Source organism: Phyllopteryx taeniolatus, chromosome 5 (assembly GCF_024500385.1).
Source record: "Phyllopteryx taeniolatus isolate TA_2022b chromosome 5, UOR_Ptae_1.2, whole genome shotgun sequence".
NCBI lineage: Eukaryota > Metazoa > Chordata > Actinopteri > Syngnathiformes > Syngnathidae > Phyllopteryx > Phyllopteryx taeniolatus.
The window spans coordinates 6,905,965-6,929,825 of record NC_084506.1 but is presented as its reverse complement, the minus strand read 5'-3'; the positions used below and the strand labels follow the sequence as shown (position 1 = coordinate 6,929,825).

The window sequence follows — 23,861 nt, the reverse complement described above, 5'->3', positions numbered from 1 at the left end:
ATAGAATGTTATTGGCATGTTCTTGGAGGATGGTTAGCATGTTAGTCCAAGATTGTTATCATGCTCTTTGTAAATCGTTAGCATATTCTTTGAAGATCCTTAGCGTGTTAGTTGAAGATCGTTAGCATGTTCTTTGAAGATTGTTAGTGTGTTCAGAGAATATTTTTAGTGTTCTTTGAAGATCTTTAGCATGTTCTATTAAGATTAATAGCATGTTGACGGAAGACTGTTAGCATGTTATTTGAAGATGATTAGCGTGTTCCGAGAATATTTTTAAGCTCCTTAGCGGGTTCTTTGAAGATCAGTAACATATACACTGAACATTGTTAGCATGTTTTTTTAAAGATGGTGTGTTTTGAGAATATTTTTTACTGTTCTTTGACAACCGTTAGCATGTTCTCTAAAGATCCTTAGCATGTTCTTTGCAGATCCTTTGCATGGTTGTGGTGTTGCTCAACATCTAAATAGTTCACAGTAACCTAAGTCATGTCTGTCACTTAAAATCGTTCATTCAGAAGACTTAGAAAGTATGTGTGTTGTGCTTTTAGCGTTTATGAGCATCTAAGGCGAGAGAGTCACTGGACTATTTGTCACGGATATGCGACACCCTTACAAACCTCTGAAGACGTTTATGGTTTCTAGACGTGCTAGAATGTGACAGTGTGGGAACGTCCAAAGAAAAGTTCCTCCCCTGGAGTAGGTAATGCCTTCAGTGCGTCGGAGACTGTGTTGAGTTGAGAGATAACCTCACCTGCTGACTGGCTTTCTTCTTTGACGACACAATACATGAAGCATCACACTTACCTAAAAAAGACAAAATTAATTAAAATATAGTCTTGTATGTGCAACATGTAATAACGTACCTCTTTCAATGTGTATCTCCACATATAAGACCATGAGAAGAGCGTAAGTGAAAGCAATTTAATGGATATTAAGCAAACTGCTAACTTAGCCATTAGCAATTGAGCAACAGGGGGTATAACATTTTCACATTTAAATGAAAAAAGGAAGAAAAAGATGAACAAAAAAAACTGCTAGACTTCTTCATGAAACCTGTTTACCTCACAGTTAGAAAATCAGTTGAAACATCGGTTAAATTGTAATTTTATTTCAGTCGTTGTTTAGCGTGACTTTTAGTGTGATGCTAACATAGTCAACCACAACAACAAGCAAGTTGTTTGTGCTTATAAACTTATTTACCTTGCAATTAAAAGTGTTGGCAAGCATGTCTAAAATGAAAAAATTAAATAAAATAAAGCAACACCAAACCAAAAGCTGGTTGAAGAAGACATTTGTTTCATCGGATAGACTGTTAAACACTAGAAGAACAAACAAAAGAAGGAGAAGCAAAGTGGCTCAAGCACAAGAGTTTTATTCCAACAAAACAAAACACGCTAGCTAGCTAGCATGGTGGCTAACAAACACCGAAGAAACCATCATTTATTGGAACTTCCTGTCTTCCATCAGAGTGTTACAAAGCACCAATCGAGAACTTCACGTTGAAGGTCTTCACACTTTCAAGTCGAACATTTTGAGCTAAAACTCTTGATTTCGGACGAGAAGAGCACAAGCTGAACTGTGTCCCCTGCATTTAGCTGTCAAACATCTTCTTCCTGTCTGACTTGTCCTCGATGTTCTTACGCCAGTCCCCAACGTCGCGGAGCTGCTTATCCTGAAAACACAAAAGGTCCGTGTCAGCATCTCGCAAACATATACAATGTTCTCAGACACATCTACAACCATCTGAAGAGAATTTGCAAACCTCTACCAAAATCTGTCTCAAGCATCTCCAAACATCTGACATTGTGAAACGTGTCCTAAACATCGAACATCTCGCAAACATCCTCAGAAATATCTTAAAATATCTCACAAACATATTCAAACATATACTGAAATTGTGAAACATGTCCTAAACATCTAAAAAAAATGCTCAGACATCTCACAAACATCTCCAACATCTTCAAACATCTCAACAACATTTCACAAATATCTCAGGAAAAAAACCACATTGTCTCCAAACATTTTCCAACAGCTCACAAGTCTTGTCCAAATATCTCACATCTCACAAACATCTCCAAGAATCAGCTCACTTGAGTAAATCTCTCCCAACAAAGGTGTTCCTCACCTCCTCCTTGACCTCCTTCTTGACCTGCTTGAGGTTGGCCCGGAGGTCCATGTTGACGGTGTGCTTGGAGCCCAGCAGCGCTTTGAGCATGGCGTCGGCCGACATGCGCACCTTCTTCAGACGAGGTCTCTTGAACTTGCCCCTCAGGTCCACGATCTTGATGTTCAGGTCTCGGACCTGCGGGACACGACGGGACGGCCGACTTGAAGCATGTTTGCAGAACAATCATTTTCTGCATCTTGATGAAATCCTCAGTTGAACAGAAATTGTTTACCCTTCTCATAAAGACACATTGACCATATGTATATCATGTAGCTGTTTTTTTTTATGGTGGTAGTTAATCTTTTTTTTCTTTTCATTAAAATTCAAGATACTGGTGTTACTGACATAACCACTTGTATAATTGCATTAGCACATATAGGAATAATAATGTATCTATATTAACATACCTTATTATAGTACCAATGTATGTATATTTAGGTTCTAAATTAATAGTTAAATAGGATTATATGTAAGTAGAGAAAGTAAGTTTTACTCCTTCCTACTCCTTTTCAAATGTATAATTTCTTTAACCTTGTCTGTTTTGTTCTTTCTGTCCCTTTCACACGTTTTAAATGAAGAATACAATCAGTTAAGAAAAAAAATAAAACATAAAAAAACCTGAAATTGTTTATTTACTCTTCTCAAAAAGACAACATTGACTAGAAATGTTTACCCCTGTCAAACAGACATTGACCATGAATTGTTTAATCTTCTTTAACTCTTCAGGCCAAAATGTGTTCTCTTCTCACAAATGTCCATCCAACAAAATAGTTGTTCTCTTTTCGCAAAAGCCCAGCGGCCCGAAAGTTTTCTCTTCCCACAAAATACTCAATCAATCTTCTCACCTCGTTGAGGACCATGTTGAGCTTGAACTCGATGCAGTAACGTTCCTCCTCGCTGGTATCAATCTGCTCGCGGAGTTTCATGCAGAGTTCCTGAGGAGAACATCACAGGACCTTCAGCATGCGGAGGCCAACAAAGTGACGGTGGAAGACCTCAGCTCGAAGAAGGTGGGAAGCGGCGAAGCTCCTCTCACCCGCAGCTCGTCGCCCGAGTAGGGAATGTCCATAGGAGGACATTTTTCCGCCAGGAACGTTTCTCGCTCTCCGGCCTTCTCGGCAGCTTCGGCCTCCAGGAGGTTGTTGGCCACCACCAGCATGCAACTCTGTGCTCACAGGCGCGCTCCATTATGGCTTGGGCGACACAACCGCACGCCTACGTGCACACAGACACACAAACGCACTCGCACGCACACACACTTACCTTCAGAGTGTGCTTGCGTCTGGCAGACAGTCGCTTCCTGCACACATCGAAATATTAGACAGCAGATTGATACTTTAGCTTTAGGAATGCTAACATGCTAAGTGGTAGCAGACGTTAGCATTTTATCAAGTCTCATTGGCCTTTTGATTTTTTTTTTATCATTACGGATCAGCCTGAAGTTTCCATCTTGCTATGCTAAGCATACCAACCGGTAGTTTGTTAGCATTTAGCCTATCAGGAAGCTGCATCTCATTCGCACGTGTCCATAGAGGCCAGTAGTTCCCAAATAAACATGCTAAATGTTAGCATACTTTGCAAGTACAGAGAATATGATGTCACTCACTCGGTGGCCATGATGGCTTCTTGACAAAGGCCTTATCTACAAGACAAAAAGATAAAGAAATGATAGGGTCAGTGTAAAATAAATAAATAAACAAACAATAATTCAGTCATATTTGTCCAATTATGAAAGAAAAACAAAAATCGGTTATTGTTGGCAGTTAGCTCATAGCATAGCGATCAGAAAGGATCAGCAGATCCTCCATTTTTGAGAGTACGTGCTTCTTTTTTGGTGTAAAAATGTCCAAAAGTCAAAGTTTAGTGTATTACCGTTAGCCTTAGAATCTTATCGGGTTCTTTATTTGTCTCCTGTGAGTTTATTTTTAGACATGAAGATGTCGCAAGTAATCCACACGGATTAAATGTCAACAGTTAATCTTCGAGAAAGTCTCTCGTTGAAAAGCGTCCAGACGCTCTCTGCTCTCAGTCAAAGCATTTGGCGGCTAGCGTGCTAATGTTAGCACATCTCCATACCACGTGTGTTACATGCTAGCTGCTAGCAGTAGGTGAACTGAGCGACATGGTGACTAAATATTTGCTGACAAAATGAACATTACCATTCATGTAAAAATAGGTGGAACCAAATTAGGTTTAAGTAAACATCTGCTGCTTGATGTTAGCTCGCAATGCTAACATTAGCATTGCGTAAGGCTGTTGTTGAAAATGTAACAACTTTGGAGGGAACAAAAAGCACCCAATTAGACAATTTTTTCAGTCATGTTCACATTGACACTAGCACGTATCACGTTGCTATGTCTCGCGGTACGATACGTCGTTTTTGACGTTTTCAATTCAAAGTCATTCACCTTCAAATAAGCAAACAATTATTTTTGGGGCTGAAACAAAACAAATCTGTGTATCCTGTTGTTATCTCGCGGCATCGCTACTGCTAACCACAGACGACGAAGCTGGCTATCAATGTGTTGCTTTTGTTTAATAGATTATCAGTTTACCGTGATACTGCTGTTATCGTCAAACTATGGTGATGAAGCTGTAATGTCACCCAATCACAAAAACAGTGAAAAGGTGACTATTTCGCCAAATCCTGCAGGATGGATTCCCCCCAAAAATCCCAAATTTGTGTCCACAATTTCTCCACTAAAATTCTTAATTTTTATTATTCTACTCACTTTTTGTCCTTCCACATCTCCTACATTTCAACAGATTCCAACCATTCAAACTTCCAAATGCTCACAAAATTCTGAAATTCACTTCATTTGTATGATTTTTTTTTTTTTTAACATTCATAAAATTCCCAGTTTTCTGACTGGCAAAAAAAAAAAACTGTTCAAGTGCGTGAGACAATCAACAAATCCAATTTTAAAGAAGAAATTTGGCATGCTCGTCACGGAGTACGTGTACACGTCTCTTGAACATGCTGTACTGATTTTGGTACAGTACACGTTTACAGTTGTTTGCTTTGAAAATGTCTGCCAAAGAATTATTTGACATTTCTTAGCGGATTCAAACCATTCCCGCGCCAACTATCGCTTTTTAAATTTCAACAACTGAGTGAATTCAAATTGGATTCTCTCATTTTATTCGAGTGATGTATTCAATAAAGTTAACTTGGTGTAAAACAAGGTGGCGAATGGGTATGGCGAGGCCGGGTCGACAGCATGAGACAGAGGGTCTTGAGAGGGTGCACGCTGTCTATTTGCGGACACTCAGCTGTCGTCGAGGAGGAAAAAGCGACGGCGTGCTCGTCTCAAAAGAAAACCACGTGTGAGCGCATCGGCGCTGTTGGCCTGAGAACAAATGGCGGGCGTCGCCGGCGGGGCGAAAAGTATTTTGGGAGGCGCGAGGACATGATGCTGAGGGACATGTGCGTAACCCAACACGGACCCGCAAGAAGCATTGACATGAGGAAAGAGAAATAAATAGAACTCAGCTGCTGCCTGCACGCCATCTCGGAACAGACATTCCCCCCCGCCCCCTTTTTAACGTTTTATTTATTTGCACCTAAAAGTCTCGACAGGACTTCAACACGCAGCCACTCGTGCGCGTATTTCGTGTGTGTACTGTGTACATATGAAGATAGGGCATTGTGTTGTCATCGTTGCCATGACGACAGAGACAACCAAGACGCTGCAGCTGCCATTTGGACTGATGATGATGATGAAGAAGATGTCATGAAACATTTTTATGTTTCATGTTAATCATTTCGATTCATTTTATCATACAGATTCAATTACACATTGTAGTTTGGGTTTTTATTAAAATCATGGATTTTAACATAAAATCAGTGTAACTTTGGTTTCTCCTTGCGTGATTATAGTCAGCACTCTATCATAATTTAAAATACATTAAAAATCTAAATCTACACATTAAAATAGATTTTTTTTTTTACTGACCACACTGCTACACAAAGTACATGCTCGTGTCATACATATATATGTTCAATATATGTAATCATTATTCACTGATATTGTCTCACATTTGTAACCTAATTACAAATGATTGTATTCATCAAATAGTTTTTTTGCATGCTTTTATTGATTTTGTTTGCTTTTTATAGAATTGTGACACAACTGCTAAAAAACGTACACCCAAATCAACAAGTTTCACATGACACTGTCTTATATTTTTAAATTATTCATAAAATATTCTCGTCTTTAAATTCATTTTTTATGATTTGATCTCAATTGCATATCTTTTATTCAAACAATTTATGTTACCTTTCTTGAAACGTGAGACCACTGAGGACTGCTAAAGAACGTACAAGTCGACATGACATTGGCGTATAATTTTAAATTGATAAAACACTTTTTTTTTTCTTAATGTATTCTGTATTGACCCAAACTATTTCTTGTATTTTATTTAATACTACACTATTTTGAGTTTTATTGAAACATGACACCACCACGAATTGCCGCCAAAGAATGTACACACTAACCTCACAAGTGTCATATGATATTATATTATCATCTCATACTTTTAAAATATGTTTTTTTTTTAATTACGGAAGATCATTTCTGTTGTTTTACTTCTATTTTGTTGTTCATTTAACAGCACAAATGCGAGGAGTCTAAAAGACTATGAGTGCGCCAAGTCGTTACGGTACACATTAGATAACCTCATTTGTCATATATATTATTTGTAAATATAGCTATATACATGGTTTTGTTGCTGAAAGGATTTGTCTGTTTTTTTCACGGGAATTTGACTGCTAAAGAATGTCAGAAACAGTCTCACTAACAAACATGACAATATTAAGACTAATGGACATTATTCGTCATCGTACTACGATTTAGAAAAACTCTCAGCATTGTATTGTTTGACTTTAAATCCCTTTGGTAAAAAAAAAAAAAAAGTATCATCAACACAAAATGTCATTTTAAGCAAAGTCAAGACAAACAGGATGCGTGCTTATGGAGTCACGACGAATAGGATGCTTGCCCGAGTGTGTCACTGACCTGCGGCGGCGGCGGCGGCGGCGGCGTCCTCTGTGTTGCGCTCGGAGGGAAGATGAGCTTTAAAAGCGACGCTGATGGGAATGCGGCGTCTCCTCTTTAGGGAAGCGGATTAGCCCGCAGGCCAATGGCCACGCAAGCTCGTGCGATACAACGCGCACGCACACACACACACACACACACCGACGTGACCCCCCCAACCACCTTGTATTAATAACCGACTGACCTTTAAGATTGTTTTCTTCTTCCTGACAGGACGGTGAAGAGGATGATGGACGCCGTCTCAGCCAGGAGAAGACCACGGCGATGAAGATGAACATGAGGAGGAGCAAGATGTGACTAAAGATGAGGAACAAGAGGAAGATGAAGATGAGGACGATGAAGATGGGAACATCACGATGAGGATGAGGAGGAAATGCGGAACACGAGGATGAAGATGGGGAGCATCAAGATGAAGGTAACGCACACGATGAGGAGGAGGAGGCTGAGGATGAAGATGAGCGTCCCGGGCGAAACTCCGCCCGTCTTTCAAAATCAAACAGATCCTTTGAATTTTGGGGTTTTTTAATTGTGTGAAACTCGCTGCTGTTAAGCAAACAAATGCACGCGGAACTTATTTTTTCGCGAAGCCCCGCCCGCCCTGCGCTCGGGCGAGCCGTCCAATGAGAGGCCGTCCGGTCTGTCGCTAGGCGTCGCCCTCGAACATTTTCTTCCTGCCGTCCATGCCCGACTTGTCCTCGATGTTCTTGCGCCAGTCCACGACATCGCGCAGCTCTTTGTCCTGACAGAATTTTTATTTATTTTTATTTTTTTTAAACACACACACCAACATCAGTCTTCAATCATTAATCATCCAAATGATAACAATCAATATTCTAAGTAATTAAAATAATTCACTGAATTTTTATATATTTATATTCAGACATAAAATATGACTTCAAATATAAAAGCAATCATTGTTTTTAATTATTATATTTAATGATTATATTATTTCTTGACAAACACAAAAGTGCAAGTGTATTGATTTTCAATCATGAATTCCAATTATGTAAAAATCCTTGTAAAAATGAATTCTGAAAATAATGAATATTATTGATTAAATTGTTAGTTATTTCTTTCTTTCATAATTTAACAGAAAAAAACAGCACGCGTATGGAGTTTTTTTTTTAAGAAAGCCAACTAAAGAATAATAAAAAGTGAAATTAATTATTAATTTAAAAAAAATGATTTATTAATTAAAATGTCCAAAGAGTTTTACAATTATTGTAATTCATTAAGTTGGTCATTTTTCAACAATTTTCTAACATACACGTGTTAGTGGAAGAGGTGTATTTTTGTTTTTAAAAAAATGTAATTACATCCAATTAAAATATTAAAATATATAAATGCATTCAATAATATTTTTCATGAAGATTTTTAACAAACACAATATCACAAGAGTATGGAGTTTCTTTAATACATCCAATTACACAAAATAATTAAAATATTAATCAACATTTTAAAAAACATGTTCATATTTATACTATTAATCATTTAAAATAATCTAGCAATTATTATTATTCATCACAAAATGAATTTGACAAACAAATTTAGGATCATTTTTTTCATTTATAAATGAAAGAAAATGAAAAGAAAAAAAAACCCTAATTATTTTAATTAATGGAGTGCAATTTGAAGCAATGTCCCGGTCACAATTTTTAGCACGCGAGTCGGAATCACTTGTTTTGGAGTATCTGCTGATACAGAGTCCTGATCCGATACCCTGGCAAAGCATTAATAGGATAAAAAAAATATATATATATCAACTGTCTTATTTTTTGTTTTCCTAATAAAAGGTCATCAAAGGAAAGGTAGGGACCCAAACTTGTGCAGGAACCCAAAACATGACATTGTGTTATATAAAACTAAACAACTGCATTTCCACTTGGCAATATCTTTGTACTACAGAATTATTTTGCGACTTTATGACCTTTAAAAATGATGCCATCCTCTTAACATTTGTGTTTCCTTCTATTAAATGAATTCAAATGTAAGAAATAATTCAATGAGCGTGTTGTGACCTCTGACCTCGTCCTTGACCTCCTTCTTGACCTGCTTGAGGTTAGCCCGGAGCTCCACGTTGACGGTGTGCTTGGAGCCCAGCAGCGCTTTGAGCATGGCGTCGGCCGACATGCGCACCTTCTTCAGCGTCGGCTTCTTGAACTTGCCCGTCACGTCCTGGACTTTGATCTTCAGGTCTTCGATCTGGACCCGCCGCCACAGCAAACCAAACAAATCACAAAAAATATCATCAAATACTAGCGCTGTCGAAATGAATGATGCATTAACACTTGTTTTTTTTTTTTTTTTTTTAAATGCTCGAGTAACACATGGCCCCTACAGGGCCTGTCAAATGCTGCTGGAACCGGCCGGGCATGGAATGGATTGCTCGTAAAAGAGTGGTCAAATCGGGAAAAAACCTGAAGCAATAGTATAGAAAAAAGTCCATTTGGCATAAAATGTCCCCTTTAAGCGGTTCTCTCTTTGAGCTTGTGGAAAAACAATAAGGCAAGTGTCCACCAGGGGGACACAGACCTACCTCCTTGTTGGCCTTGTTGACCTTCACCTCAAGGTCGTAGCGCTCCTCGTCCACCACGTCGACCTTGTGGTGGATCGATCGGCACAGCTCCTGCACACGCACAAACACGTCACTGGAGGACTACTTGTACAACTACACACACACACACACACCACTTTACTACAATTAACATACACACCAACACACATCAGTAAGACACACAAAACACAGCCCCCACCCCCTCCAAACACACACTGTAGTACACACAGACACCACCGTACTACAACACACACACACACCGCTGTTCCAGACACACACAGCAACACATCACTAAAACACAAAAATACAGTCTCACACACACACACACACGTAGATGGCACGTAGGACCGAGGGGCACGCTGAGTACGTCATCACAGCATGTGACTAAAACGGACCAATCACGAGAGCTGACCTCCGCGGCGTAGCAACAATTTTTGCCGTGTGCGCGTCAAGCTACGCAGTGGGGCCGCGCGGGCCAATTCGTCGGTCACGTGATGCAATGCGGGCATTGTCGGCGAGTATAAAGAGGCCACGGTAACAGAGACACACACGACACAGTAACACACACACAGGGCTAACGGCTGCACGAACCTGTAGCTCTAGCATGGTGTAGGGAATCACCAGCGGGGGGCAGCACTGGGCCATGTAGCGCATCCGCTCCTCCTCACGCTCCTGGGACTCCTGCTCAAGGTGACCTTTAGCGATGGCCAAGATCACACTCTGAACACACACACACACACACACACACACACACAAAGCTTGTATGCACTCTAGTGTGTGTATAGTGTAGTGTGTATGTAGTATAGCTGAGTAATGCACTCTAGTATGCATGTAGTGCGGTGTCGTACATAGTGTGTATGTAGGTATGTAATGTGCATGTAATATATAGTATTGGGGAGCAACTAATTAAATGTAACGACAACATGTAATCTCAGAGTAGAGCCTCCTTCACATCGAGAGGAGCCAGATGAGGTGGCCAGGGCATCTGATTCTGATGCCTCCGGGACGCCTCACCAGGTGAGGTGTTTCGGGCACGTCCCACGGGGAGGAGACCCTGGGGACGACCCGGGACACGCCGGAGAGACTACGTCTTTCGGCTGGCCCGGGAACGCCTCGGGATCCCCCCGGAAGAGGAAGTGGCTGGGGAGAGGGAAGTCTGGGCGTCCCTGCTAAAGCTACTGCCCCCGCGACCCGACCTCGGTCGGATAAGCGGTAGAAAATGGATGGATGGATGGACAATATGTAATCTAATTACAAAATTCATGTCATTGTAATCCTTTACATCAGTTGTCCCCAACCACCGGTCCGTGGACCGGTACCGGGCCGTGAGGCATTTGTCCCCCGCCGCGGAGAAAGAATGACCAATTTATATAATTTCTGTTGTATTGCAATTCGTGTGTCAGTGTGTTTTATTTTGAAAATTGAGCGGATCTTCTCCGCCGCAACAGTTGCGCGTCTCGATCGACACGTCGAGACTGCACAGAACGCTTCCGTTTCCAGTGCCGGCCGGCTCGAACGGTTCCGTTTCCGGTCCTAATCTATTATCTTGTCTGATATTTTGAAAAAAGTTTCTATGGTTTGAATCCCCTTTTTTTTTTTTTAAGTAAACATTCAAAGGTCGTTCAATCAAAAACAAGAAAAGTCCAAATGTAATCAAGTGTAAACAGTTATATTACTTTGAGAAAGTAATTAAAATAGCTACACTACAAACATTTTCAATAAGGTAACTTGCAGTATTAGCCCACTATATTTCCAAAGTAATCGTCCCAAAACTGTATAGTGTAGTACTGTATAAATGTACTGTAGTATAGTGTATATGTATTGTAATGCCTCAGCAGTGTTGTGTGTATGTAGTTAGTAGTGTGTATGGATTGTAGTGTAGTATATAGTAGTGTAGGGTGCGTTCTAATATAACGTGTATATATTGTACTGAATGTATTGTAGAGCAGTGTTTAAGTATTGTACTGCATGTCTGTAATATATAGTGTAGTGTGTGCAGTGTAGTCTAGCATGTCGTGTACAGTATGTAGTCGTGGATGGATTGTCGTGTAGTATGTAGTAGTGGAGTGTTCTACTGTGTATTTGTACCTTGAGGTGATGTTTACGACTGGAAGACATTTTCTTCCTGAAAGAGTTGAACCCCAAAAAGAAAAAAAAAATATATATATATATACAATGAATAATAAATAAAAAGACATAAAATGAAATACACAAAATGTCATTGGTAAGGTGAAACAACAACTTACTCTGACATGTTGGCTCTAGAGATTTGCATTCAAAAATAAAGAGGAGGGGAAAAACAATTAAGCAACATTTTCATGTTGGCTTCTTGATGGTCAGCGCACACAAACTGGCAATAAAAACATTGACTAATGATAGTTGTCAAATAGAAATCATTCCTAATATGACGACAGCGGAAGTGTGATTCCTTAACCTCGCGTTACGTACGTTTTTCAACTCGTCTTAAACATCTGCTGGTCCAAATGTGGAAGGTTCCTCATGACAAGTTTGAAGTCAAGATGATTTACAGAAAACCTTTCAGACTTTAAGCGCTCCAAACTCACATTACAATCGCACTCATTATTAACATCACTCCAGAACCCCCAAGAACCCATAAGAACTCCTCACAACCTTCCAGAACCACCACGTTTTCAAGTTATGGCATATAAATTGCTCATCGCGTCACCCAAAAACATGACAGAACATTAACTGTTTGAGAGAGCAAATTATTCGGTAAACACCTAGTGACAAAATCGTTAGCCAACAAAAAAATCTGGAACAAGAGCAGACTTAACAAAAACGACAAAAATGTTCACTCGGCACGCCGGGCTAACTCAGGCAAATCTTTAGCTAGCTAGCGTCGAAATTTAAACATCCATTTTCTCCTCACTCGGGTCACGGGCGCGCTGGAGCCTATCCCAGCGATCTTCGGGCGAGAGGCGGGGCACACCCCGAACCGGTCGCCAGCCAATCGCAGGGCACATGGAAACAAACAACCATTCGCACGCACATTCACGCCTACGGGCAATTTAGAAGTCTTCAATCAACCTAGCATGCATGTTTTTGGGATGTGGGAGGAAACCGCAGTGCCCGGAGAAAAGCCACGCAGGCACGGGGAGAACATGCAAACTCCACACAGGCGGGGCCGGGATTTGAACCCCGGTCCTCACAACTGTGAGGCAGATGGGCTAACCAGTCGCCCACCGTGCCGCTCAATTTAAACAGATTCTGCTAAATCAAACATGGATTTTTTTTAACATACATTTAATGACAACAAAAGATCTTTGGGCACTGATTAGCATAGTGAGTTAAAAGTATGCTTCGGCGCAACGCTAAAAGGCGTAGCTAACAGTTGGTTTATAATATTAACAGTTAGTTGTAACAGGACATTGCTCCAAAAGAAAAGCCACAAAATAAACCAAAAGATTGGGGAAAATAAATAAAAACTGGAGCATCTCAACACCGCTAAACCTTTAAACAACATTGCAGAACCACCAAAAATCCTACAGAACCTACCAACAAACAACCGCCAAACTTTCCAGAGGTAAAAAAAAAAATAATGAAAAAAATTCAAGCTAACAGGGTAACGTTTAGCATCACCAACATTCCATACGTGAAGCAAACTCAAATTTTTAGCTACCTAGCACTAAACAAACAAGCTCGGCCAAAATAAACTAACTATTATTAGATATATGAATTTTACAAAAAAAATATTTCGTGACAATGAAACTTAACTAGCATAGTCCACTAAGTGTCCGCGTAGGCTAAGCAGTAGCAGGTGAAGCTAACAGTTGTACAAATCATTTGAATCAGTTTAATTACGAAATAAACGCAAAGCTCTACCAGAAAAATTACAATCAGATCCAAAAATGATTTTAAACGCAAAAAAAAAAAAAAAAAAAACAGACACGCAACCTTAACAAAATGACCAGAAACATGCGACAACACGAGCAGCAAGTCAGACAAAATGCAAATACAAAGATTTCTTACCTTGGAAGAGACGAAAAGGAGTGATGACAAAAAAAACGAAGTTTGCTTTTCATTCCATCGTCTTTCTCTTTATGGACGTTGATTTTGTTCACAAACCAATCAGCTGGCGGCATCTGCGAGATGACACCATAAACCCCGCCCCTCCCAAAATAACTTGGATTCCCAAAGCCCCACACGGACAGGAAGTGGAACTGATGCAAACCAACAAGATTCTGAAGAAGACAGCGGAAGGCTCTTAAACAGTGGGAACAGAACATTCCAGATTTTAAAAGGGTCAAAGTCGAATCGCGACAAAGAAAGATCGATAAATAACTCAATTGGTTGTTGTCACTGTAATGCCCCGAAACAACAACCGCAGTTGTTTGTTTAGTTAAACTTATAAATAGCACCAAACAAAGTAAGTAACGATTATGTTTAAACATCGCAGTGGGAACGCCGTCCATTAGTCAGCAAGGGGCTAATGTGTTCGTCTCGGGGGAGGGCAGGGGTAGTGACAGACAACCTGCAGCATCTGCAGAAAAAAAAAAAAAAAGAAGAAAAAGTGCATCAACGCCATCTTGGCAAACGACGATTTTTTTTTTTTTAACTGCTAGCAATGTCTGGTTCTTGCTCCGTTAAACGGCAACTACAGGGGGGTTATTTTTACATTCTCGTGAAAAATACAAAAGAAAATGTGATCAACAAGAAACATTTTCCTGGAATTCCGGCAAATCACTAGCCTGCGTTACGCTTAAGTCCATCAAAGTCATTACGATAAGCAAAACAACCAACAAATTATAAATGACACGAGCCAACAAAAAACTAATCAAAAAAGAGACCATTCATTACGAGCAAATCTTTAGCCTGCGTGAGACGTTCAAGTTCAAATTCAACACAATAAAATACATTTCTCCAAAATTTTACTGAAAGATGACAACAATGCGTATGCATGTTTACATTCCACAGGATCCTGAAGACAATGGAGCATCCATCCATCATCCATCTATTTTCTACCGCTTATCCGAGGTCGGGTCACGGGGGCAGTAGCTTTAGCAGGGACGCCCGGACTTCCCTCTCCCCAGCCACTTCATCCAGCTCATCCGGGGGGATCCTGAGGCGTTCCCAGGCCACCCGAAGGACGTAGTCTCTCCGGTGTGTCCCGGGTCGTCCCCGGAACACTTCACCGGGGAGGCGTCCGGGAGTCATCCGAATCAGATGCCCCGGCCACCTCATCTGGCTCCTCTCGATGTGGAGGAGCAGCGGCTCTACTCTGAGATCCTCCCGGATGACCGAGCTTCTCGCCCTATCTCTAAGGGAGAGCCCGGACACTCTGCGGAGGAAACTCATTTCGGCCGCTCGTATCCGGGATCTTGTTCTTTCGGTCACGACCCACAGCTCGTGACCATAGGTGAGTGTGGGAACGTAGATCAACCGGTAAATCAAGAACTTCGCCTTTCGGCTTAGCTCCTTCTTCACCACAACAGTCCGATACAAAGTCTGCATCAGTGCAGACGCTGCACCGATCCACCTGTCGATTTCTCGTTCCATTCTACGACACAGGTCGTACAGGGAACGAAAATCCCGTATCCCTTAAAAAGGGGGACCACCACCCCAGTCTGCCAATCCAGAGGCACTGTCCCCAATGTCCATGCGATGTTGCAGAGGTGTGTCAACCAGGACAGCCCCACAACATCCAGAGCCTTGAGGAACTCCGGGCAAATCTCATCCACCCCCGGGGGCTTGACACCGAGGAGCTTTTTAACCACCGCGGTGACCTTAACCCCAGAGATAGGAGAGCCCGCCTCACAGAAACCAGACACTGCTTCCTCATGGGAAGGCGTGCCGGTGGCATTGAGGAGCTCTTCGAAGTATTCTCCCCACTGACTCACAACATTCGGAGTCGAGGTCAGCATCGCCTCATCCCCACTATACAGTGTTGATGGTGCACTGCTTCCCCCTCCTGAGACGCCGGATGGTGGACCAGAATTTCCTCCAAGCGTCCAGAAGTCTTTTTCCATGGCCTCACCGAACTCCTCCCATGCCCGAGTTTTTGCTTCAGCGACCACGGAAGCTGCATTCCGCTTGGACAGCCGGTACCCATCAGCTGCCTCAGGAGTCCCACAGGCAAAAAAGCCCAATAGGACTCCTTCTTCAGTTTGACAGCATCCCTCACAGTTGGTGTCCACCAACGGGTTTGTGGATTGCCGCCACGATAGGCATCGACCACCTTACAGCCACGGCTCTGGTCGGCCGCCTCACCAATAGAGGTGCGAAACATGGTCCACTCGGACTCTATGTCCCCCGCATCCCCCGGAACGTGAGCAAAGTTCTGTCAGAGGTGGGAGTTGAAACTCAGCTGACAGGGGATTCAGCCAGACGTTCCCAGCAGACAATATGTTTGGGCCTGCCATGTTGGACCGGCATCTTCCCCGACCATCGCAGCCAACTCACCACCAAGTGGTGATCAGGTGACAGCTCCGCCCCTCTCTTCACCCAAGCGTCTAAGGCATGCGGCCGCAAGTCCGATGACACGACCACAAAGTCGATCATCCAACTGCGACCTGGGGTGTCCTGGTGCCAAGTGCACGTGTGGACACCCTTACGCTTGAACATGGTGCTCTCTATGGACAATCCGTGATGTACGCAGAAGTCCAATAACAGAACACCGCTCGTTCCACGAGGATCATGACTATGCAGCATTTACGATTTTACCTTGACACAGATTAAAAAAAAAAAAAAAAAACAACAACAAAATGTTAACGTCAGCTTTTAATTAATGAACAGTACAAATGTGGCCTGACCACGGAGGAATCACCTGAGAACATTGAGGAGAACCACATTCACTTTCACCTTCACCAAAGACGTTGGCGCCGACCCAGAAAACAACAAAAAAAAGCGCTAATATATTACAGGCACTGCCCACAAAAGCTCACGATTGTACCCCAAAAATGTAAAGTCAACTTTGACAGCACATATCGAGAAAAGGTGCAAATGTCACATCACAAACCCAACCAAGAAGCCGCATTGTTTTCACACTGGTAGCATAGCCACCACTAGCCCCTTCAACCGATGTTAGCATCCTGTTGCCACGGTTGAAATGATCAATTTTGTAAATATTTGCATATATTGTAAAAGGTTTGACATATGGTGGCATAAAGTTGACTCCTGACAACTTAAAAAAATGTTAGCAGTTTTGTCATACTTGTAACAAACTGCATTTGGAAGCTAGCTTGTGTGCTGTACATTTGGAGCCTAACTGAAATGGGAAACTTAACGAAAGAGTTCCTGTTGATCAGAAAGTTTTTGGTTGGTTGCTAAATATCGGCTAGCCTCGTACAGTTGTGCTCACCAATATTGGCACCCCTTCATTTTTTATTTTTGCATAAACTGTACAGTAGCTTAATAATAAATGGAAATGTACCAAACATCTTTTAAATGGAGATCTTTTTTCCCCCCCCCAACTTAGATTAAAAGAAAAAAAAACAGAAAACCGCATGTGCAGCAATTTTTGGCAGCTCTCAATATTTGCTTGCACACCCTTTGGCAGCGATGACAGCCTCCAAACATTTCTCGCATCCATCTGGAAGCTTTTTGCACTTAACAGGTAGTATTTCCCCCCACTCTTCCTTTGCAATTTGGATAGTTCTTTTTCACATTCCAGCTCCCACCAAAGATTCTCAATCGGTTTGAGATCAGGACTCATTGCTGGCCATTTTAAAACAGTGCATTTGTTTTCCTTTTCAATCTTTCCTGCATGCTTTTGGATGTGGGCTTTGGGTCTTTTTTTCTTGCTGGAGGACCCATGATCTTCACTTCAAACAAAGTTCGCTTACACTGGGTAAGACATTTCCCTCCAAAATCTCTATTTTTCTGTGACACAGTCAAGGCCTCCAGTACCAGATGTGGGAAAGCAGCCCCACAGCATGATGGATCGTCCACCATGCTTGACTGTTTATTTTCCTTAAAGGCTTCATTGCGGAGTCTGTAAACATACTGTTTGTGTGTATTGCTGAAAAGCTCTATTTTAATTTCATCTGCCCAGAAAATGTTATCATTTGCTCTTTTGTATCAAATACAAGTTCTCTATAGGAAAAAAAGATTTCACTTGATTCATTTTCTTCAGGAGATCGTCCACATTTAGTACTTCAACTTCATGGGTACTAATAATGGTGAGCACGACTGTAAATGATGATTCAATTGTTTTAATGTCACAATTGTCAAAACTGAAGCATTATTTTGACTTTAAAAGAATTTAAAGTTTCCATTTAAATAAGTGTCTTCATGTTTACACTTTCAACCCAAATTCCCATTTTATTTGGTTTATTTTATGTTAGCAATTTATGGAAGGGAGTATTAAGTAGACAGAAAAAAAGTGAAAAAATGCATTAGAAAAATGAATAAAAGGCGCAATGTTACCATAAAAACGTCATCATATTGAAGTTGAAATATCAGGATTACCAGATACAAGGATATTAGCATTATAAATTGTATCTTACAGAAAAATATGGACTAGTACCAGAAGTTGTTTTTTTTTATTTTACGAAAATAAATATTACCAGAAAATGTGTTAAAAAGAGACTGAAGTTGGAATATTCACTGAAAAAAATGTTAATCTGAAGTTGCACTTTGAAAGTGAATGAAAACGCATTTTTGGGCCATTTCCGGTAGCCGTTTTTACTTTCCTTTCAGTAACAAGGAACAAAGCAACAACAATGGCGACCGTGGAACAGTGTCTGCAGAACAAATGGACCTAGATGACCAGATGATACGTTTAATGATGCTGCAAAATCGATCGAGAAGGCGCCAGCGTAGATGGCATGTAGAACCAAGGGGCACGCTGAGTACGTCATCACAGCATGTGAACCTAAAACGGACCAATCACGAGAAATCATCTCCGCGGCATTCGAGACACAGTAACTATTTTCGTCGTTTTGTATTTTAGCGTGGTGCCAAATCAAATCAAAACAAAATTTTGCTATGGTAAAGCACAAGAATTTCAGAAACTCCTTTCAAATCACCAGAAAACATTAACAATATTCACATTAAACAACTCTGATCAAATCAAATAGTTCAGAGGTCCGAACGGTGCACAACAGAACTTAGCAAGTGTTCTTCCTCACAGAGGACAGCTCAGCATGTGCGAGTGTCCACGTTGTTGTTCAGCAGCAGACGAGTACCGCTACATCGGATCAGAACATCCACACAAACACCTTACAGAGAATCAGGAAGATAAAACCAGAGTTCTTGGAGAGGATCGACTGGAGGCTCGATGCACGAGACATTGCACTGAATTGGCCCGCCTGGTACCACAACCACATCTCCTGAGATGTGGTTCTAGAGTTGGAGATCATCATTGGCTCATCTCTAGAATCAGAACCAGGTCTAACACAAATCTCCTGAGATATTGTGATGGATGGAAGTCTTAGGGAGGGAACACTCACAAAAGATCAACTGGAGGTCCATGAGACACCACCTGTTACCAGAAGCACATATCTGGAAACAGGAGGAGGTTTCACTTGTCTTGAGATGTTGGGATGGAATTTAAAAAAAAACTAATTCTTCAGGAGAAACCACTTCCAAAAGATCAAATTGGAGGTCTGCGAGACACCACCTGGTATCAGAAACTACTTTCACACACCTACTGCGATGTGGTGATGGAGCTACAAAACAATTCTTAGGGAGGGAACACTCATAAAAGATTAACTGGAAGTACATCCACAAGACACTGCTGGAACAAAAGATCAACTGGATGTCCATCCATGCGATAACACATCTCCAGAACTAGGACCAGGTCTCGAACATCTCCTGAGATACTGTGTTGAAGTAAAAGACAATTCTGAGGGAGGGAACACTCAGAAAAGAGCAAATGGAGGTTTACGAGACACCACCTGGGACTAATGTTACACATCTCCTGAGATGTGTGACGGAGCTACCATGTGGTAGCAGAAGCACACCTCTGGAACCAGAACCAGGTTTCACTCATCTCTTGAGCTGTTGGGATGGAGCTAAAAAAAACAATTCTTAGGGAGGGATCACTCTTAGAAGATCAACTGGATGGCCATCCACAAGACATAGCCGGACCACCTGGTACTAGAACCACGTTAGTGTCAATTAAAGAGTTTTACACAAATATCAAGTGGAGGTCCAAGACACACCACACGGTCACAGAAGCACATCTGGGGAATCAGAACCAGGTCTCGAACATCTGCTTAGACGTTGCAGTGAAGTTCAGGCGGGATGACACGAGAACTTTTTGGCGATCTGGCTCAGGGCGAGTCAGGTCCAGGCCACCTTCCTGGATATGGCCTGCTTGAAGCTCTCCGAATCGACGTCCCCGGGCCTGAGCGTCCTCTCCAGGCTGACCAGCAGGTTGCGATGACACTCACGGATATTGACGGGATATTTCGCTCTGAGGAGCTCGTACGCCGCCATGAGCCTCATGTTGCGTTTGAGCATCAGGTACTGGATGATGCAGGTGGGCGCCAGTGAGAAGCCATCCCCACAGTGGACCAGAACCCGCTTGCGTTTGCCAGCCGAGGCGTGGATGCACTCGTTGATGTCCTCGAAGCAGCGCTGCTTGAAGTCGCCGATGTCCACCTTGAGGCGGGACCAGCTGTGGCGGGCCCCCCGCGAGCACGTGCAAGGGATGAGGCTGAGAGTGGGCGGCGCCTGGCCCGGGGCGCTGCTCATGTCGATGATGCAGTCGATGTTGTTGCGGCAGAGCGCCCGCCCGTTATAGGCCGCGTTCAGGTTGCCCACGTAGATGTAGTCTGTCACCTTGGAGATGACCGGCTCAAAATGCCGTGGGGCCCCCTCGCAGCCCCCGACCTCCCCTCGGGGCGGCTCGGGGACTCCGGCTGGGCCCGTGGCCGTCCGCCGATTGTAGTTGCGTAGTTTCTTGGAGCCGGACCGAGACGTCGGGTTGGAGTCCGATTCGGAGCTGACGTTCCACGGTGCAGAGAAGAGCGAGAAGCGCCCGGCCGCCTTGGACGGGCCCCCCGGGGCACAGAAGAGGGACGCCCGCTCCAGGGAGCCCGTACTGCTGCTCGCACCTGCGCTGTGGGCCTGGTCCATCTGATGATGACATCGCAACACGCCGTCACACGTTTAACCGCCTCCAACACCATTTTGTCATCAGTTTCAGTCAAATGTAATATGCTATCCATTATTTGTTTATCTTTATCATCTATTGCTACATGAAAATCTGCCAGTAATTGGCACACCCTAAAAAGGTTAATGATTATGTAGTAGGCGAGCACACCAAAAGGAGCAGCACAGTATCCACTGAATGCTGCAAAAACTCTTATCCATTATATTTTTGTCATAACTGCATGTTTTTATAAAGTATATTATTATAAACTACAGCGCTATTTATTTATAAAGCATTTACGTTTTTGGGGGGAGGCCGGAAAAGATTAGTGGCATTTCCATTCATTACAAAGAGGAAAGATGATTTGAGATGACTCTTTTCAGTTACAAGCATGCTGATGGAACAAATTCAACTTCTACCTCAACGCACCACTGTACGCTAGTTTTAGACAGGGTTTTGGCCTGGTCACTGAAACAGCCAACAGATTGAGTTTTTCAGCGACTCACGAAAGCTACATTCAGCAAAAACCTGCGCGAAGCAAATTGCAAATAGGTGGGGGAACATCAGTAAGGTTTTAAAAATCTAGTTTTTTTTTTTTTTTACTTAATAAAAACAGGCTAAAACATAGCCTAATTGCTTATGTTTTTAATTGTATTTTTAAATTATTTTTTGAATTTGAAAACACCTGCCACACATTACTTTCAAAAAGTTAGGGAAATTAGGCTTTGGACTCCAATTTTCCATCCATCCATTTTCTGTACAGCATATCCACAAAGAACCTAAAATGCACTAAGCTTGCAGATAAACTCAATTTGACCTTGAGTAAATCTTTGAATGTACTTGTCCAAGTGTTCAATGTTTTAGTACTCTTTGCGCTGAATATTTAAATATAATGTGTTGCTTAGATATCACATGCCCCTCCCGTCTTAGAGTAAGGCTTCCATTCTGTTAGCGGCGACCTGAGCTTTGAGGTTGTTCTTCCACTCCTGCGTGTCGAGAGCTTTGAAGCGTCCGCTGCTGTCGGACGACACCGACATGCAAAGGGGCCGGTGGTGATGGGCCCGGTGGGGCAGCTGAGGGGTGACGGCCCCGCTGGGGGCGGGCGCCACGTCCGCCACGTCTCTCCTACTCATCATCAGATTGGGACAGGAACCTGGAACACACGCGAAGATAGTATATGCTGTATATGGATATTAATTTGGACTTCAGTGTCATAGACTTACGCAGGAATATTTTGTCAATGCTGCGTTAATAAACTGTTCAATAAAGGGATTGACAGAGCACCAGCAACTGTTTCCATCCCCCTTCTATCCAAACCACCTGTTATGGATTAGAGTTCGTTCTAACTAGCAATGGTAGGCTATATCAAATTAGCAAACAATGCTTACTTTACCGCAGACATCCATTATGTAACTTAGAACAGTTGTACTTTGCAATGGATACATTAGGTTCTTTTAAGTGTGAAATGATCTCAACCTTTGGGCATCCTCTGTCTTTTACGCACGCTTTTATCCTGGTTAGCGCTTACTGCCACGTGAGTCCGCAATAACAGTCTGTATGGAAAAACCACCACCGCAAAACTTCACCATATAGCGAAAAATCCGCAAATTGTTTGGTCAGCAGGCAAACTGCAGGGGGTCCAGCAGGGGTTCTGTGACGCTCTTGAGATGGTCCAGCATGAGGCATTCAAAGGATTTTATGACCACAGATGTGAGCCCGGTAGTCATTTAGTCCTGAAATTGCAGGTTTCTTGGGGACTGAGATGTTGGTGGCGCGTTTGAGGTAGGATGGGACTTCTAACAGTACCAAAGAAATTAGAGAACACTTACTTTTGCGAGGGTAGAATTCTAAGGATTTGGACAAATTTAAGTAAAAAAAAAAAAAAAAAGTCTTTAAATTATTCATTGATTATAAAACTAGTTGACGATTAATTTGATAGTCGATAAGCTGTCGGTTGATCGTTGCACCTCTAATTCATTTAAATATATGCAATGCCTGTTTAGGTTTGTTTCAATGCAAGCAATGTGTGACGGCTGGCTATAAAAATCAAAATACATACCAGCACATTCCAGGCGGCTGACGGATTGAATGTTGAGCGTGTTGTGGTCGGTGAAGATCTTGTGCAAAATGCTCACGAGTCCTGCTGGAGAAGAGGAAGCCGTGAGGGTTCCTCCTCACTTTGAACTCAACGACAGCATGCAAGAACTTGGTACTTACCACAGCAGCGTCCATTGCGCTTCCTACTCGGCCGCTTTTCGGCCAGGATGGGGCACTCCGGCGAGCGGGCGTCCATGTCGGGCCTAAGGCTGCACACAAGGGCACAAGCATCCGCCGGCTCGGGCGGCGCGTCATCTTGTTGGCTGAGCCGAGCAACGCGTCACCTCCATCGGACGGAGTCGAGCGAGTGAGCCGGCAAAGTGTGGTGAAGCGAGCTCACGTGCAAATCACGTCGCGTCTTCAGTGCATGCGAGTATGCGAGCCACGCCAACATGTTCGTGGCTGGTAGCGATTGGAGCCACTCATTTATACGCCGCTAGTTAGCGTTGCTCACCCTCCATGGCCGTCGGAGCTTATTCCGCATTTGGCTCCGTTAAAGAAAAACACCTTTAAACTTCGGCAAGTTGCCGTTTAATTATTTCATTGCGCAATTAGGTGGGACGAGGGCTTACCGGCGAGCGAGCGAGCTAGCTAGCTAGCTGCTCCGCCAACACGGAAGCGCGTCTCTGGGGCGGGGCTTGTTCTTCTTCGTCGTTGAATTCACTTCCGGGAGATCACGACAACTGCGAGGTAGTACTACCCCCCGCAGGCTGGAGACAGATTGCCGTTTTTCAAGTGTCTGCCTACGTTCAAGAGTGCGAAATGAACAACATTCACTTCTTGCAACAACGTAAAGAAAAAAAAAATACTACGTACCGTCGGCAAGCTGCTGTAACATTAGTACTTCACTAATTAGTTGGCATGACCATCTAATTCTTATTATATATTTATTATTGAACTTATTTCAAGCGGCACGGTGGTTACGAC

General features: G+C 42.6%; 3 protein-coding genes across 5 annotated transcripts; all 3 read right to left on the bottom strand.

The window, feature by feature from the left end:
* Nucleotides 1-1,356: 1,356 nt before the first annotated feature.
* Nucleotides 1,357-7,253, bottom strand: tnni2a.2 (troponin I type 2a (skeletal, fast), tandem duplicate 2). Its single transcript, XM_061772782.1, has 7 exons — nt 7,186-7,253; nt 3,774-3,809; nt 3,431-3,467; nt 3,204-3,332; nt 3,013-3,102; nt 2,126-2,302; nt 1,357-1,672 (listed from the first exon to the last, which is right to left on the bottom strand). Exons 2-7 carry the CDS (start codon nt 3,782-3,784, stop codon nt 1,592-1,594), a joined length of 525 nt encoding a protein of 174 aa, XP_061628766.1. The 5' UTR covers nt 3,785-3,809; nt 7,186-7,253; the 3' UTR covers nt 1,357-1,591.
* LOC133477716 (troponin I, fast skeletal muscle-like) lies at nt 3,267-16,380 on the bottom strand. Of its 2 annotated transcripts, XR_009788459.1 has the most exons (10): nt 13,769-16,380; nt 12,025-12,039; nt 11,867-11,903; nt 10,370-10,498; nt 9,761-9,850; nt 9,250-9,426; nt 7,409-7,521; nt 3,774-3,809; nt 3,431-3,467; nt 3,267-3,332 (listed from the first exon to the last, which is right to left on the bottom strand). XR_009788459.1 is itself a non-coding variant. In XM_061772781.1 (7 exons), the coding sequence occupies exons 1-7, from the start codon at nt 14,209-14,211 to the stop codon at nt 7,868-7,870; spliced, it is 987 nt and encodes a 328-aa protein (XP_061628765.1). In that variant the 5' UTR covers nt 14,212-16,380; the 3' UTR covers nt 7,729-7,867. The 2 variants fall into 2 exon arrangements, 1 of the variants encoding a protein (XP_061628765.1); XM_061772781.1 differs by lacking the exons at nt 3,267-3,332; nt 3,431-3,467; nt 3,774-3,809; nt 7,409-7,521 and adding an exon at nt 7,729-7,963.
* Nucleotides 16,381-16,498: 118 nt separating this feature from the next.
* LOC133477715 (uncharacterized) lies at nt 16,499-23,627 on the bottom strand. Of its 2 annotated transcripts, none has more exons than XM_061772779.1 (4): nt 23,055-23,627; nt 22,897-22,980; nt 21,797-21,990; nt 16,499-20,821 (listed from the first exon to the last, which is right to left on the bottom strand). In XM_061772779.1, exons 1-4 carry the CDS (start codon nt 23,128-23,130, stop codon nt 20,024-20,026), a joined length of 1,152 nt encoding a protein of 383 aa, XP_061628763.1. In that variant the 5' UTR covers nt 23,131-23,627; the 3' UTR covers nt 16,499-20,023. The 2 variants fall into 2 exon arrangements, with proteins under 2 accessions (XP_061628763.1, XP_061628764.1); XM_061772780.1 differs by having other exon boundaries at nt 22,897-22,977.
* Between the last annotated feature and the right edge of the window lie 234 nt (nt 23,628-23,861).

Coding starts and splice junctions, on each gene's coding strand:
- tnni2a.2 (XM_061772782.1), bottom strand. Junction 3,333..3,430: donor GACGCAAGCACACTCTGAAG/GTAAGTGTGTGT, acceptor CTGTGAGCACAG/AGTTGCATGCTGGTGGTGGC. Junction 3,103..3,203: donor ACTCGGGCGACGAGCTGCGG/GTGAGAGGAGCT, acceptor TGTTCTCCTCAG/GAACTCTGCATGAAACTCCG.
- LOC133477716 (XM_061772781.1), bottom strand. CDS start 14,211: ATGGACGGCGTTCCCACTGCGATGTTTAAACATAATCGTTACTTACTT. Junction 10,499..11,866: donor GTCGTAAACATCACCTCAAG/GTACAAATACAC, acceptor GTGTGTGTTCAG/AGTGTGATCTTGGCCATCGC. Junction 7,964..9,249: donor AGAAGGAGGTCAAGGACGAG/GTCAGAGGTCAC, acceptor AAATTCTGTCAG/GACAAAGAGCTGCGCGATGT.
- LOC133477715 (XM_061772779.1), bottom strand. CDS start 23,130: ATGGACGCCCGCTCGCCGGAGTGCCCCATCCTGGCCGAAAAGCGGCCG. Junction 22,981..23,054: donor GCGCAATGGACGCTGCTGTG/GTAAGTACCAAG, acceptor CCTCTTCTCCAG/CAGGACTCGTGAGCATTTTG. Junction 21,991..22,896: donor CAGCCGCCTGGAATGTGCTG/GTATGTATTTTG, acceptor CGTGTGTTCCAG/GTTCCTGTCCCAATCTGATG.